The sequence below is a fragment of the Carettochelys insculpta genome, chromosome 2 (genome assembly GCF_033958435.1).
Source record: "Carettochelys insculpta isolate YL-2023 chromosome 2, ASM3395843v1, whole genome shotgun sequence".
Lineage (NCBI taxonomy): Eukaryota > Metazoa > Chordata > Testudines > Carettochelyidae > Carettochelys > Carettochelys insculpta.
Window position 1 is genome coordinate 21,796,668 of NC_134138.1, and position 17,307 is coordinate 21,813,974.

At 40.1% G+C, this 17,307-nt stretch overlaps 1 protein-coding gene across 7 annotated transcripts in view; it reads left to right on the forward strand.

Annotated features, from left to right (window-relative positions):
* Positions 1–17,307, forward strand: part of CYRIB (CYFIP related Rac1 interactor B) — a 160,258-nt gene that overhangs the window by 128,798 nt on the left and 14,153 nt on the right. For 6 of the 7 annotated variants that reach the window (XM_074986657.1, XM_074986659.1, XM_074986660.1 and 3 more), the window contains 2 exons: positions 2,928–3,010; positions 13,692–13,813. In XM_074986657.1, coding sequence (XP_074842758.1) covers positions 2,938–3,010; positions 13,692–13,813 — 195 coding nt within the window. In that variant the 5' untranslated portion in view covers positions 2,928–2,937. Of the gene's footprint in view, positions 1–1,842; positions 1,916–2,927; positions 3,011–13,691; positions 13,814–17,307 lie in introns of those variants that run through there. The other variant, XM_074986661.1, reaches the window with a different exon arrangement.

Below are 17,307 nucleotides of genomic sequence, written 5' to 3' on the forward strand. Positions count from 1 at the left end.
CTTTCTCTATCCTCGCTAAAGGTCCATCTTGCCGCTATATCAGCCTTTCTGCATACAGAGGAAGGGCCCACGGTATTCGCCCATCCTATCGTTACCAGCTTCTTGAAGGGGCTGGTAAACCTGTACCCCCTTCGGAAACCACTTCCACCATCGTGGAATTTGGACTTGGTGCTCAGCACGCTATCAGGTCCACCTTTTGAACCATGAGCCACAGTTCCCATACATCTCCTTACGATAAAAACAACCTTCCTCCTTGCAACTACGTCAGCCCGCAGGGTGAGTGAGCTCGCGGCAGTGATGGCAATGCCACACTGCACAGTATCCTCAAAGGAGGCAGTAAGCTTAAGGCTGCACCCAGCCTTTGTTCCAAAAGTCTCTTCAGAGTCCAATCTTAACGAGCCAATAGTTTTACCCTCGTTTTACCCGAAGCCTCACAGCTCCGGCAAGGAGGCACGCCTGCATCTCCTGGATGTGAGGAGGGCGTTGGCCTTCTACATAGACAGAACTAAGTCCTTCCGGAAAACAGACAGGCTCCTAGTCTCTCTCTCTCCCAGGTCAAAAGGAGAAGTTATCTCTTCACAGAGAATCTCAAAGCACATTGTGTCCTGTATAAAAATGTGTTACGAGCTTCAAAATGCTCCTTTGCTGGCCCCGCCCAGGGCGCACTCCACCAGGGCGGTGGCGGCGTCAACAGCCTTCTTCAAGGGCATCGCATTAAGACATCTGTAGAGCAGCGACCTGGTCATCGTACGACACCTTCGCCGAGCATTATGCCCTGCCTCGGGTATTTGAAGAGGATACCCGTCTGTCGACAGCAATCCTCTCGGGGGCAAGCTGCACATAAACCGATTACCCACCTCCTTACTTGGGTTACTGCTGGGTAGTCACCTATTGTGGAGCACCCACAGGGACCACTCGAAGAAGAAAGAGAAGTTACTCACCTGTAGTAACGATGGTTCTTCGAGATGTGTCCCCGTGGGTGCTCCACCACCCGCCCATCCTCCCCACTTCAGATCTCTGTCTAGTGTTTTTTCAGGAGCATCCGAGGCAGTTGGTCAAGGAGCTGGCGGGGACCGGATCGCGCACGCAGCCGGGGGCGCGCAGGGGGGCGGCGCGCGCCGGTGCATGCGTGATCCAGGAGAAACTGCTGGAACATTTCTGATCTGCGATGCCGGGCGAGCCCGACACCTATTGTGGAGCACCCACAGGGACACATCTCGAAGAACCATCGTTACTACAGGTGAGTAACTTCTCTTTCTCTGACTTCCTACTTGTTTTAGCTAAAACACAGCAGAAAAGTGTAAGAAGAACTTTTGAAACAAGATTAGTTCATATTTGTGGGGAATAAACTTTAACTTATCTGGTTTATCAATTTAACTTCAGTTTTGATGGAGAAATTTGTCCTTTGCCACAGACTACTCCTACTGGATTTCTAGCCAGAATTGCATTTCTTCTGGATGCTAGAGGGATGGAGAAAATTGTATTGATAATAGACATTGGGATTGGGATTCCACCCACTCAGTGATATGTCCATGACCATAGTACTGGAGACTGCAAATCACACACCACTCAGCTTTATTCCTTGTTCTTTCCTTCTTGGATACAAATAATGGCAAAATCTAGCTTTTTCTGTATAATTGCCACCTTGTTTTTTGGGAGAGGTGGAATGGGACTTGCAAAAAAAAAATGCGTGAGCCCTATCCAAACCACAAGCTGGTAAATCAGCATATACGTTAACCACAAAGAAGCCAGCCCTAACTGGACCCCTGTCCTCTGCATAAAAAAAGGAAACAGTTATTGGAACTAAACAGTTTTGCCATTTTTATTTTTAGGTTTGCTGGCATGGGTAATCTCATTAAAGTGCTAACCAGGGACATAGACCACAATGCAGCACATTTTTTCTTGGATTTTGAAAGTAAGTCTTTCAGCCCTTCACAGCTGGTGCATTTAAAATGGTAACAGTAGGATTGTGTGTACCCACCACCACAGTGAAGGCAAAGGGGACATCTACGGCAAAAGAACAATCTGAGAAAGGTTTGCATGTTTTGTTTTGGGGGTTTTGGTAGAGCCAAGCCACCATCGTGCTTCTATTGTAATTCTTGATTTTCATATGCTTAATCATTTTTGGTGTGTGTGGTCAGTGATGTCCTTTCATCTGCCTGCAAATCAAGTAGCCATACAATGAAAAAATCTGTCTGTCCCCCTTTTTTGAGATGTGCAGCGTGGTTGCGTAGTACATTAGACTTGTGTGAAGTAGTAATAAAATCCTTGTTTCTTGACCTGTTTGTTCACAGCAGGGCTTGTATTGCTTTATCCAGAATTTAAAGTCATGAATGGAAGTGAATTTGAGAGTTGCATCTGCTAATTGTCCAGTGCATTACCTAAAGATCACAGGATTTCTAAGATGAAATATTGTGCTATGTTCTTTGTACATATTAAACTGAAATGGAAAAAAAAGTTTCCAGGTGCAGATCTCTGATGTTTCTCCTTTAACAAAATGTTTTAAAAAAAAAAAAAAATCTTAATCCCACTACAGTACCATGTCATCAGTCCTAGTCAAAATTCACGTAGTAGCCATGCTGCGTATAGGATACTTATCCTTGAAGGCACAGACACTTGCTCAGGACACTGGCTCAGTGAGATGGAATCTATTCACTTGCAAGGCCTTCAGTTGGAGCTCCGTCTTTTTCTCAGAGGAGAAACTGTGAAGATGTTGGTGACGTGTGTCTGTCACTTTTTACAGGAAATTCACATTGCATCCTTGAATGGAGGTGGGGGTCACCCTACCCCAAGCATATACCATAGCTGCTATCTGATGGAACCTTTTTTTTTTCCCTCTCCCCTTCACGACCACCTTCATTGTAACTATTTGGGCTGTTCCTTCTTATAAAGGGATATTCTCTTTTCTCTCATTCTTGTCTTGACAGGTACCTTAACATGGGGAACCTTCTTAAAGTTTTGACATGCACAGACCTTGAACAGGGGCCAAATTTTTTCCTTGATTTTGAAAGTGAGAAGATGATTTTATATATATCTATTTCTCTTTGCCTGCAGTAGACTGCATTTAAGTCTCATACTATACATATGTCTTCACTTTGCTATCCTTTTAGCTACATTGCATGATTGAGTTATGAATACTTTTGTGAGCAATTGGAAAGTAAAACAAATGTCTATGGCTCAATACTTTTAAATTAACAATTGAGTATAAGCTTGTCTTTTTCTAAAAAAAAGCCAAAAGTGAGTTAGTGTCTTAAGTGATGCTTTTGATTTTATACTGTCTATAGGTATCTGATGGTTTTGTGTCTTTTCTAGACATAAATACATTTTAAATAAAAATCTGCCTCTTACGTTACTCCTTGTAAATTTGAGACTTAACCAATTATGAAACCGCTGAAGACCCTGCACAGATAATGATCCACTCATCCTTTTAAAAAGAAATCATTTAAGTCCAGAAATAAATAATCTTCCCAAGACTTTATAACTTAAAAAAGAGTTGTGGAATGTCTTGCCAAAACTTGCTTAAAGATTACAGAACTAGAATACTGATGTGAATCCCCTCTTCCAAATTATACCTGTATATATTATTACTCCTGAGGGCATTTTGTGACAAAAATTAAAAATTCTGCACAAAATATTTTACAATTCTGCAAGTTTTATTTGCTAATAAATAAATACAGAGGTTGCAGCTTGGCCTTGGGGGAAACAGGCCACTGGCTGCATGAAGGTAAGAGATCATCCTGACATAGCACAAGAGCTGATCCTACCCCAAAAACATGCTGGGACCCAACCCATCTGTGCCAGGTGCACCAGGTATGGGTCAGGTTAGGTCAACTAGGCAGGGCCCAAATGTGAAGGGGATCAGTGTGGGGCGATCCATCCAGGTGTGGGATGAAGAGTGTTCAGTGTGGGACAATCTGAATGCAGTTGGCTCATTGTGCGGGGTGGGGAGGGTCTGCGTGTGGGGTCAGGGATCTAGATGCACAGAGGTCAATTGGGTAAGTTGTTTTGGTGTGGGGGGAGGTTCCAGGTTCATTGACATTGGGCCTCTCCAGTGGCTTCCAGGTAAAGATGGTTATGGTTCAGTGTAGGATTCTGGGATTGAGGGTCTTGGTGCAGGTCTGGGTTGTGAGTGGAGGGAGGCTTGGCTGAGTTGGAGTATGGGTGCAGCTAGTTTAGTGGCATGAATGTGCAGGTATGGAGGCTCAAGCAGGTGCAGGAGGTGTTGGCTCATCAGGGTGGAGGTGGAGTCCAGGGAGTTCAGTGAAGGGTGGTGTGAGTGCAACATATCTGAGTGCACAGGTTCTCCAGATGCAGGGTTTGAAGGTCGGGGGGTGGGGTTTGGGTATGGAGGGCTGCGGGGGGAGGGAGTCTGCGTGTACCAGGCTAGGCTTTGCAGGGAGATCTAGACACATGGGTATTGGGTGGATGGAAGAGCCACTCCCTGTACAGTTACCTCTCCCCACACATCTAAGGAGCAATGAGGTCAGGCAGCACGGGAGGATCCTGAGAGCCATGCAGGTTGGGGAGGTTGTTTCTCGGGGCGAGTCTGATACAGCCCCAGCTACTGCTTGCTGGGGAAGAAGTCCTGTCCTTTCTTGCCCCCAGTTCAGCTGGGATTAGTGGCTGATCCCAACTCAGAGTAGGAGCCACTGGATGGGGTGTCCCCAGTCTCATAGTGATTTACCCCTCTGCCAGTTCCTCTGGGTTCCTGAAACTAAGGTCCTGTGCTACTAGGGATTGGTGCATGATTCTCTTCCAGTTTCCCCATCAGAAAGGAATTTTTTTCTGCGGGGAAGCAAAGAAATCTGCACAGGACATGAACTCTGCAAATGGATTCCCCCAGGAGTAATACACTGGAAAATAAAATCATAGGGTGTGATAACCGTCTTAATCAGTTCACAAAAGTCATTCAAAACTCTCTAAAAATGATATGTTAAAAGTACGTGTGAACCTTACTTGACTAGGCACAGAAGTGCTTCTTGCGATTTACGCAAAAAAAAAAAAACACCCTCACATGCAAACCTTGAATAATTTTTAGTGAAGGGGAAAAAATTCTCCTTTCCTGATTAGTGCCAGATGTCCTGAAAGGTTCACATATCTTTTGATTATTTCTGCTTTTTTGTTTGCTTCACGTTGCATGATATAATATGGGCTAAGAATGGCAGGTAAGTGGTGTTGGCTGCTGCTTTGCTTATTTAATGGCTTTGCTTTGGGCTATATTTAACTGTACACCAAAACACAAACTAATGCTGTTCTTCAGGGGAAGAGTTGTGCCCTTTTAGTGAAATATTCAGAGATCAATCATCGGCATAGAGCAAATACGATGTGCACTCTACCTCATTTTAAAAAAAAAAACTCCCTTTTCTTAGCAAAGCAATGCCATCTTGTCTGTATAAGTGTTGACTTTTCTGAATATATTTAGATTCCTTTCAATATATTGGCATAGCTTCCTTTTATGCATAATTTTTAGTTTTGCTGTTTTTTAAATTAATATTATTAAAATACCTTATGAATTCTCATGTAGTCTCAGGACAGTTACATTATAACCAAGGGAGCATTTGAGTTGTGTATCAGAATGTTGGAATAGAGATGCACTTCACATGCGCTAGAATATTTTAGTATTCCTTCATCAAATGACTTTTATGGGAAGAATCATAAATCCAGCAAACTTAAAATGTGACAAAAATCTGTCCTCAGTTTAAAAAAAGTTGTATCTTTTAAAATGATCAGTTCCACTACAAAATGCATGTTTTCAGCATGAAAAAAGGGGTCTTTGGCATGGGGATAAATAGGTTGCTGACACAAAGCATTTACGTATTCAGTCAAATGAAGCAGCTTATATTATGGCTGAGTTTTAGATCATGTTTTGTTCATTTCGAACTTGCATTTGGTTCTGCTTCTGTACTCTGTGTCCATGCCTCTCTCTATTCTCTGTTCTGTTTCAGATGGCTTGCATTTACAGAATCTTGGCTTTGATACAGTCAAGATCTTATTCTTCAAGACTTGGCACTTGATCTTTTGATAAACTTAATGTCGTGTTTTATGTGGGCAAGTGAGGAAGCTTTACATTTAAAAACAAATTTGCTAAATGCTATGTTATGTTTGGCCAAACAATGTAACAAAACAAGCTACTTTGGGGCCATCGTTCCATATAATCCAAGCCTATAAACACACTTCACAATGACCTCTTGAAAAGGTTAGTTGTTAAGCACCTGTGTATCAGAGAATGCAGTACACAACACATTAATCTCCATAAGGTTTTCTAAAGATACATTCTGAACCTGAAGGACAGTGTGGATTTTTACACCAGTCTCTGTGACTTCTGGACTTAATTTTGTTTGGGTCTAGATTTCACTGGTTGCAATCTCACAGACTTTTTCAAATAATGTAGAGAGAATATTAAGGAAGTTGATAAGGTGGGGTGGTTATTGGCTTTCCCTTTAGATGTTGTCAGTGTGTTGCAACATCAGTGGATTTAAACCCATCATTGTTGTAATGCTCCTTAAATATCGAAAAACCAGTAGTGGCCTTTTGTTTTTGACTCATGTCTGTGTGCTCAACGGACCAGATGTCAGATTTTAAAGGGGCAGTCCCAATATTTGGGGGTTTGTCTTATATAGGTAACTGTTACCCCCATTTCCATCCCAGTTTTCCACACTTGCTGTCTGGTCACCTTTACCATGCACCAATATTGCAAGGCCACCAGTATAAGGGGGACAGGCACAATGGAGACAATATGGTGGTGGTGTTTGTGAAAACACACAGGGGCTGATACATGGCAATAGAGGATGACCTTGTAGGTTGGTATAATTGCTCCAAAAGTAGTACTCGACAATTCAAGATGAAAAACAAATAGAATCCAGAGTACTGCTGCTTCATATCCATAAATCATTATTGCTGAATAAGATATTTAGCGTCATCAATTGTGAGAACATAAACGGACTTCAGATGAGACAGCAAGGTGGGCTGTGTGTGGTAATAAGGATCATAAGATATATTGGGTAGTTTATTGCATCCTAGCAATTCAAAATTGTTTCTGCACTCTACTTTAAAGTGTTTTTTGTTCAGGCCAGTTTTAGAGGACATAAATTTATGGCTGCTGCTTCTGATTTTAAGGACAGAAGAAACCATCAAGATAATCTACTCCAACCTCTTGCACGTCTCAGGCCACAGAATCTCACCCACCTGTATTAAGGTTGGGATGAGTTACTGAGGTCATCAGATCTTGAAGTAAAGACTTCACATTACAGGATATCCACCATTTACTCTGATTAAAGCCAGCGAGTGACCTATTGTCTCTGCTGCAACTCCTGTCCACCAGGTTCTCTGCCAATATGACCTGCAAAAAAATTCCTTTTTAACACTCATACAGTGATAAGTTAGACTCTGAGAACATGGGGAAGACCCATGAACCAGACCCTTGGAAAAAGGTTTCATATGGAGATTCAGATCCCTTTCCCATTTCCTGTCCCATTTGCAACTATTAGAGGTATTTGCTAGTAGCAGTTGTTTATGGGCCATATGCAATGAGCAATCTCATCATGCCATTCCTTCCATAAACTGGTCAAGTTAAGTCTTCAAACCAGTTAGATTTTTTTGCCCCTGCTGTTCCATAACTTCATTTGTCTGATGGTTACAAACCTGCATCAAATTTCAAGGTTAAATTCATATCTGTTTATTCTTGTGCTACTGTTTGACCCTTAATTTAAATAACTTCCGTATCTCCCTTTAGCCTTCCTTTTGTTAGGCTAAACAAACCAAGTTCTTTGTTTCCTGTGGTAAAATAAATTTTCCATACCTCTGCTCATCTTAGTAGCCCCATCTCTGAGACTGTTCTGTTTTGAATTCATCTTTCTTAAAAATGAGACCAGAATTGCACCTGCTGTTTCAGAAGAGGTCTCACCTGTTCCTTGTATAATGGTAGTAACACTTTCTTATGTCAACCAAAAATACTACTGCATCCTGTGATTTTTTTCTATGTCAGCATCAAATTAGCAGCTCATAGTTCTTTTGTTTATAGACCAATAAAGCATGTCTTTGCGCTTCTCCTTTTTCACTTTCAAAGGACACATCCCTAACTTATAGCAAAAACTCCTGTTAAGCCCTACATGCACGACCTTGCATTTTGCACTACTAAATTTCATTCCTAGAATAAGGTTCCAATGAAACCATGTTAGCACGTGACCAGTTTCGTTCTTATTGCAACTCCTCAGATGTGCGTAAACTACTCTGTCTAGCATGATTCGAACCCGGGACTCCTTCATTATGGTCAAGGACAATACCAAATCTCCACAGGTTCACAGCATTGGCTGTGGGAAAGAAGTATATGCAGTATGGAGTCAGCAGTTTACGCACGCCTGACGAGTTCCAATAAGAACAAAACCAGTTATGTGATGATGTGGTTTCATCGGAACCTTATTCTAATACATATAGTCAACCCCGATTGGGGCATGCTTACAGTTCACTCGCTTGTGAATGTAGCACACATGGCCAAGAGTTGTTGGTCCAATTATCTGGGAAAGCAGTCATTCCATTTCAATTACTCCAGTTTTCCAGGTCATCCAGATCTTCTTGCATGATATTTCATCTTCTATTGGTGGAACCTCTCCCTACTGTGTATCATCTGCAGATTTCATTAGCTCACTTCCACTTTTTGTGCCAAAATCATTAATGAACAAGATTTGATTCTGGAATGGATCCCTTAGAGCATTCCACTAGCTTTAGCCTGACAGTTCTCCTTTCTGTGTGCCTTCTTGTAGGCTTCCATTTATCCAGTTCTTTACCAGCCTTCCAGTTCTCACGTTAATTCCCATCTCCAAATCAGCTGATTTCCACGTGGAACTGTTTCAGATGATTTACTGAAAACCAGAAGAATTAGATCTACTGCATTTCCTTCATCTAGAAAAGAATCTAGTGAGGTTGGTTTGGCATGATCTACCTTTTGTAAAACCATGTTCTTTTTATCCACTTACTGTTGAGCTCTAGCTTTAACTACTGGCTCTTTCAGAAGTTGTTCTACAACCTTGTATACAGTCAAGGTCTAATTAAGAGGCCTATAGTTTCATGGATCATTGTTCTTTTCTTTTTTAAAATATAGGTACTACATTTCTAATTCTCCAGTCGGAAGGTGTGACTGTTGGTCTTGAAGTCATTGAAAATTGGTCTTGTTGGATTTGCAAATTTCATATGCCTGTTCCTTTAATATTTTTGGATTAACATTATCCAAACCCTCCAATGTGGTCCGATTAAGCTGTTGGATTTTGGCTTCCACAATGGATGTGGTAACTTCTACTTCAGTATCATCATAACCATTAGTCACCCTACCACTGTACTCAAGCACCTTATTTTTAATGAAAACTTAGGCAAAATATTAAGCTGTTGGGCTTTTCTATATTTAAAAAAAAAACAAAAAAAACCCTGCACTTCACTCTGTGCCTTAGTGTTCCCTCTTCTTCTTTCCTTTGTATGTTTTTATTTTTAAAGAATCTTTTACTGTTGGTTTTAATTTCCAACAGAAGGTCCAGCTCTATTAGGCTTTTGGCAGTTCTCACTTTTTGACCTCCATAAGGTCCTTGCTAATCCATTGCTTCTTCCATCCCTTGTAGACTTGCTTTCTCTTAATAAGCTGTTTGTTTATCCAGCTAGGTCTTCAGACTTTCCCTGCAAATATATAGGTATAGCTCACAGAGCTGGAAGGGACCTTCAGAGGTCATTGACTTCAGTCCTCTGCCCTTTCAGCAGGACCTATCACCATCCCTGACAGATTTGTTTTTTAATCTGTTTGCTGCAGACCCCTAAATGGCCTCCCCAAGGATTGACTCGCAACCATGTGTTTAGCAGGCCAGTGCTCAAACCTCTAAGCTATTTTCCCCCCTTGCCCCAAAATTGATAAATAAATAAATGGACAAATAGCTATCTCATAGAACTGGAAGGGACCTTCAGAGGTCATCAAGTCCATTCCCCTGTCCTCACAGCAGGGCCTATTGCCATTCCTGATAGATTTTAAAAGAAAGAGAGAAAAATCTATTGCCCTGGATCCCTAAATGGCCCCCCTCAAGGACCGAGTTCACAACCCTGGGTTTAGCAGGCCAGTGCTCAAACCACTGAGCTATTTTCTTTCTTTTTTGCCCCCCCCTCCCCCGCCCCCCCGCAAAAAAAAATTTGAGATATACCTCTCTTGTAGAACTGGGAGGGGCCTTCAGAGGTCATCAAGTCCAGTCCCCTGCCCTCTTGCCAGGACCAAGCACCAGCCATGATAGGTGTTTTTGATCTATTTGCCCTAGACCCCTAAATTGCCTCCTCGAGGATTGAAGTCACAACTCTGGGTTTAGCAGGCTAATTCTTAAATCACTGAACTATCCCTGCCCCTGCCTTTGATTTAAAATAATTCCCAGGCACCTCTACAGTGAGATCCTTGAGGTCTTCAGTCCAGTCCCTTTCCCTAATTGTATTAATTAATTTTTTTAAAGTTTGCCCTTTTGCAGTCGGAGATGCTATTTGGAGACCTAACCTGAGATAACTCCATCACTTGAACTCTCTATGATAAAATTACAGAGTTTACAGTGGTTCAGTTGCATCTGTTCAACTGCACCACTGTAGTGTTGCTAATACAGATGCTCTTAACAAATGAGAGAGTGCTCTCTTGTCAACTTAATTAGTCCAGCCCCCACAAGTAAAAGTAGCTATGGGCAGGTCTACACTCAAGGGGAAGGCCAAATTAAGGTACACAACTCCAGTTATGTTAATTACATGGCTGGAGTCAATGTAACTTAATTTGGACTCCCACGCCATCTCCATTGCAGGAGGTTGGTGGGAGTGAAAGATCTCGTTGACTTCCCTTACTCCTAATGAGGTGTGGAGTACTGGCACCAATGCGGTTGCCCTGTGAGTTTGCTATAGTGCCTCCCTACCAGGCATGTACGGAGATCTGGAAGACCCACATCAGCTTTGATTTTCCCAGAAGTGTAGGTGTAGCCTTAGTTAATAGAAAAAGCTCTTCAACCAGCATAGTGCTGTCCGGTCCAGCACTTAGGTTAGTGTAACTTTTGCCCCAGGGAGGTGGCTTATTTACACCCCCTGAGTGGTGTAAGTTATATCACAGTAAGAGGTAGTGTGCAAATAGCTTTTGATTGTTACTCAAGTTTCTCTGTTTATGCATCGCAGGACTGCACTGGTGGTAACAAATACAAGGTGAAGTCATCCTGTTCAGCTAGACGATCTAAGGTTGTAATTTTCCACAGCAATAAATGATAAACTCAGGCATTTAAACATAACGGAAAGCTTTTGGTGTTTTTGCTGCCATCAGGTGTAACAGGAGAAACCTAGAATCCAGGTCTTGTCATATGAGTAAGAATGGGAACTCTCTCTCACCTTTGCTTTAGAATGTATATTTGTATTGACCCAACATCCTGTTCTAGGTGTACGACCTAGTTAAATGCAACCAGTCATTGAATGTGTGTAAAATGCGTTGCAGCAAAATACCTTTCCCTCCTCCTTGTACACCTCTCTAACCATAGGGAACTAGCTCCATAGTCAGACCCTTAACTGAAACAGCCTCAGAGATGACTGACTAGGCAGCATCACTTCAGATGAATTCAGAAATGAAGAGCACAATGTACTCTAATGCATCGACTCAACTTATCAGTTCAGTGTAGAATTTCTGACATGGGTTAGGATCTTCAAAAATCCTTCTACTACTCTGTCAGTATCTAAAAGGAGTATTCCTTCATAAGGAGGGTAAAACAAGAAAGGGTAACTGAAAAGTTTGAAGGTGACAGAGTATGTATTCAATATAAGAGAACCAAAGTGGCAAGTCTTGATTGCATTGTTTAACCATGCAAATACTTCAGAACATTACAGAGCTTTGTGTACTGTACTGTCCTATAGTATTTCATGTTTGTATATGAACTGCTATTAGTAAACTGCTGCTTATTTGTCTATTTTCCCCCCATTTTTTGTCTTCATTTCTTACAGCAGTCTTCAGCAGCTTTCAAAATTATAAATGTGACTTTTCTGTGACAATCTCAAAAATGTTGGCCATTTATTTCTGTAGTCGTTACCTTATCAGTGTGGTGCTGTTTTTCCTCTTAAAAAGAGAGCAGCAAGCTTCCTTGTTCAGACACTTCTTAATACTGAAACATTAAGTATTAACAGACTGTTGAAAGGCCAGCTTGCTAACGATACCCCATCTTTATGCAATTAACACAGATGCCCTCTTTTTGTGGTTGAGCAGACATGAATATACTAAAGCCAAATAGACAATATATTTATAACCTTCTTGTTTCATCATGATCCATGTATTAATTTTTTTCCACAACGTGTAAAATTAAGATGGTGTGATCCAGTTGATGAGTGTGCATTCATATCCTGGAGAGAAGACCTTTTACCCTAATTCATCTTTAATTTAGTGTCTGTTAATTACATTAAACATTTACTTCACCTAACTCATAAGATAGAAACATTAGCAGTGAATTGTTTACAGATAATCTTAATTAAAATTAATTTTTATTTGGTCAGTCATACCCTGAATTTTGTACTTTGAAAATCTTAATTTACTTTTGAAAGTTTATTTCCTAGTTTACTTTGCCACTTGAGATAACCAAGAAATAATATCAGTGCAAATGCCACAAAGTTCAATAATATCCAGTTTTATTGGTCAGAATAGCTTCTCTTTCTAACATCATAATTATCAATTAAGGATATGAAAGGAGCCAAAATTTTTTTTATAACTTTTTGTCTCGCAATCTGTTTTCACCTTAGGTAAATAATTTATAAAATAAAATGTTTGGATTAGGAATGATATGCCTAAATGTTAAAAAAACAATGTTATACCACAAAAGCGTTGTGAGATTTCTTAAAACAGGCACATCCTTTTTATTAGTTAGTTTTGTTTACTGGGAAAATCTAGCATTTCTTAAATGATGCCTAGAGATGGAGAATGTCTTGTAGCCGGAGGGAGGGAGAGTCAATTCTCCTGTTCTGTGGGATGATGATGATATATCCCAAATATAGGCAAAATACAGGATAGACTGCGTGCATGGTTTTAACAACTTGTTGCATCTGTATTTGAGCCAGTTAAATGGATCTTCTCATCACCAATTAGATTACTGGCCCTTAATCAACATATTTAAAAATGTATTCAAGTACCGAGACTTTTCCTAGGACTATGCAGATTATACAAAATACAGTTCCTGCTCCTGAAAACTTAAAATATATAAAACATGCAATTTTTGAAAAATGAAAGTAGGTAAGACTACTTTGTTTTGTAACACTTTTAGTGTATCCTTAATCAGCGTGTCTTTCCATAACTCACCTATGGCTCTTCCACTGAGTTTCTACTGCACCCTAAAGGTGAGAATATGTCACAGTACAGTGTGATAAATAAACATATTAAAACTTAAAATAGTAACAAATTTAGTTAATAGTATGTGATAACCTGCAAGGTAAAATTAACATTTTAACATCCCTACTGCCTATAGACCTCATATGCCAAAAGTTTCAAATGCAAACAATAATGGAGAAAATGCACAACTGTAGTTATTTTTTGTGAAGTTTCTCAGCGATACAGTGGTGGCTTTGTGCAGTAAATGGAATAATAGTTATGCAGGAGTTCATTAGGAACTTTGTCTCATAGATCATGGGCTTAACTCATTCAGTTAGAAAGTTATTTACTATGCTTTTCTACTGTTTAGATGCCCAGCCCACAGAGTCTGAAAAGGAAATTTATAATCAGGTGAATGTAGTGCTAAAGGATGCTGAAGGAATCCTGGAAGACTTACAGTCATACAGAGGAGCTGGCCATGAAATACGAGAGGTAAAGCATCACTAGCTATATTATGATCATACACAATTCTGTAGAGTGTTGTTGGCATACATAACCCTGAATAGCCAGACAAGAGCTGTTTATCAGATTCTTTAGCAGGAACTATTCTATTAAACTTAAATGAAAATATTATACCTTGAAATATGGTTCAGTTCAAAAATTTTTATTTTTTTAAAGAGCCCTATTAGTCTTCAAAAACCTTTATTAAATGCACGTAGTTCAGTAATGGAAGGATGTTTCTTCTAAAGCTTTTATCTTAAACAGGATTCTTGCTGCTGGATCTTGGGTCTCTAGGCTGAGACAGATGTGCCTTCTGCATGTATTCAGTAATATTTATTGACTTTAATGACTAAAAGCTCTTTTAATTTTGTTCAATACTGCAAGCTAACATAGCTTTTGGACTATAGAAGATTGTGTCTGACTACACATATATTGATAACTAAGCTGAAATTACAAAATCTTTGATATCAGAATAATTCTTCAGCCAGAAAGAACATAGTTTGCCTTTCAAATTTGTAGGTGAATTTGCAGTTCTGGCAGTTGGAGACATCTTTTTGGTTGCTGAGAACAATCACTCTGAAAATCTTCAGTGACAAGAAATACCCCCATGACACTTTTTAATAGTCTTACATGAACCAGATTTGGGGCAGTGATTTCCCTCTGTTGTAATAGCTTGTTCCAGTTGTTCCCTGCTTCAACTAGAAAGATGAAGTAGGCAGTCCTCCAGGTCCTAGAGAATTCATAGTTCTTCGATCAATGCACCTTGTCCCAAAAGTATATGAAGTCCTGCTGTCATCCTCAGCTGTGACAGCTTTTCTCCAGAGGTAATCCTACTACAAGTAACTAAAGATCAGTGAAAATCACTTAAACCTGTTATCTAATTTTACATACTCATCACCATTAGTGGCATTTTAAAAAGCACAAAATTCAGTAATAACCACTTCTGTGATCTCCTCTTAAGTCCAACTAGAAAAAAGTCAGACTTCACAGACCTGAATATTTCTTGTTGCAAAACTGAGTACAACCTCAGTGTTCATAGATTCTAAGGCTAGAAGGCACCATTTTGAGCATCTAGGCTGATCTTCTGAATAGTACTGACCATAGAACTTCCCTGGAGTATACCTTTTTAGAAAAAATCCAATCCTGATTTTAAAAATTCTCAATGATGAAGACTCTATAACAATAATTGGTAAATTGTTCCAATGGTTGATTACTCACTGTTAAAAATATGCCTTATTTCAAATCTAAATTCATCAAATTTAAACTGGTAGCTTACTGGGTCATGTTGTTCCTTTCTCTGCTAGATTGAAGAGCCTGCTATCAAATATTTATCAATGCAGATAGACTGTGAATAAGTCACCACTTATCTTGCTATTCTGGAGCCTGATGTTAGACTCAGAAAGCTCAAATGCTATATGACCTGTTTTCTAATCGATCTCTTGTCTGAATCCTTCGAGTTCATCAAAATGCTTCTTGAATTTGCAGGAACAGAACCAGGCATTGTATTTGACTCATAGAGTCAGACTTTGAGACCATATATACAGGTAATATATATTCTTTGGATGTGGGCCACATAACAGACAGCTGCATATGCAGCCCACAGTGGTAAATGGGTTGAGAACCACTGATCTAATCTGGCCTCATGCACACCACACAGGACACAGAGCACCCCCGCCCGCATCCTGAAATAGTCCATAACCTGTGGTTGGGTTACTGGAAGTCCTCAAATCTTGATTTTAAAACTTTTAAGTTACAGAGTGTCTGCCATGTAATCTAGTTCAAAACTACAAATGACCACTCTACAGAGGAAAGTGAAAACAATTCCAGCAGCAGCTGCACCATTGCCAAACACTGAGTTAAAATAACCTCTCTTTTTCTACTTGAGCTTCCCCCTTTTATGTATCTCAGGATCCTGTTAGCTCTCTTGGTCACACCTGACAGAAGAGTTGTTTTGAGCAGCTGCCAGCAATACAGCACCCTAAAGTGGTGTCCCCAGCTGACCTGTTCACTCTTACCCATATTTGTCTCTCATCTACAGTAACTTCTGCATTTCTGAAGCAAGTCTTTGCATACAGTTCAGTGTATTGTCTGCCTTTCCTAGTTCTGTTTTCTGAAGATGGACTTCTTTGGCTCCTGAAACTTTTAATCTTCTGCTTGAAGATTTTAATCATTACTTGAACATTTCATAACTGCTGGGCATGGCTTACACCAGAATTGTCATAGCACAATGCCAAGGTCAAGGCTTGTGAGACAGTTTGGAATGATCAGACTGGTAAGCCCAGAGTCAGTGATGGACTTCAATAGATTCAGGAACACCTTGGTGTTCTGTTGATTATGACTACTACACCCAGCTTTGAATAACTGAATAAGAAAACATACTTCTAAAGTTTACTGAATTATATATAAATATAATTAATAATTAATATATAAATATAATTAATAAAGCACCATATTGGGACATAAGTGAGTAATATGAAAAGTTCTGAACTTTCCAACTTTTGTCATCTTACATAGGAATGCTTCCCAAGAGTGTCTATTTTCAAAGTTTCAGTATCCTTCCTGTGAGAGAGATGTGCAAGTTTAATCTAAATTGACTGAGAAGAGAAGGTTAGGAGTAGCAAACATTAAAAAAAAAATCCGCATACCTTAGATCATGGAAAAAAATAAGATTGTTTGCATGTCTTGTGCTTCTTATTTTTTGGAGAAGGGAAATTACTCTGAAGCTTAATATTTACTGCAGTAAAATATTTCTAAATAATTTTGTTGAATTCAATATACTGGTGTACTAAAATTCTCAATAAAATAGTATTTCTGAGTTCTGCAAAGTACTATTGTCAAGAACACCAAAAAATCTCAACTACCTGAGATGTCTAGTTACTCTTTTATTGGTGTAATATTCTGCCAGGGATATTGTATAAAAATTCTGCAAGCTTAAGGTGTTTGGTTCTCCCTCCCTATTACCTGATACTGATTGCTGTAGCTGCTATTAAGTTTGTGTGGTAGCCATGACTGTTAAAGTAAGCTAAACTAATTCTCCTGGAGTATCCTAATAAATCCTACTTTTGACCAAGTAGATTTTACTGCGTAAATTGTTGCCTTCTTTGTCCTTTAAACAACTTAAAATTGTCTGTACATAAATAACTATATACAAGTTCAACCTCTGTAGTCTGGATTTTTATAATCTGACACCGTCTGTGATCTGGCATCACTATGGGTACTCCTGGGCTAGATGGCCCATTGGGAAAAGCCAGCCCCACACTCAGCAAATCCTCCTCTGCCTTCCCAGAGTCTTTGTAGCACTGCAACTTCAGAGGGGGTGAAGCAGGGGTGGGGGAATCTGTGAAGGAAGAGACAAGGTGGCTATGGAGACCTATGGCCTTGGGTTTGGTGTGCTTTTGTGGGGCTGTGCTCCTGGGGTTCTGCATCTACCGTGCTTCACTGCCTACTCAAATCAATGCTGACCCCTGGTGGTAGCAGAGGGGCCA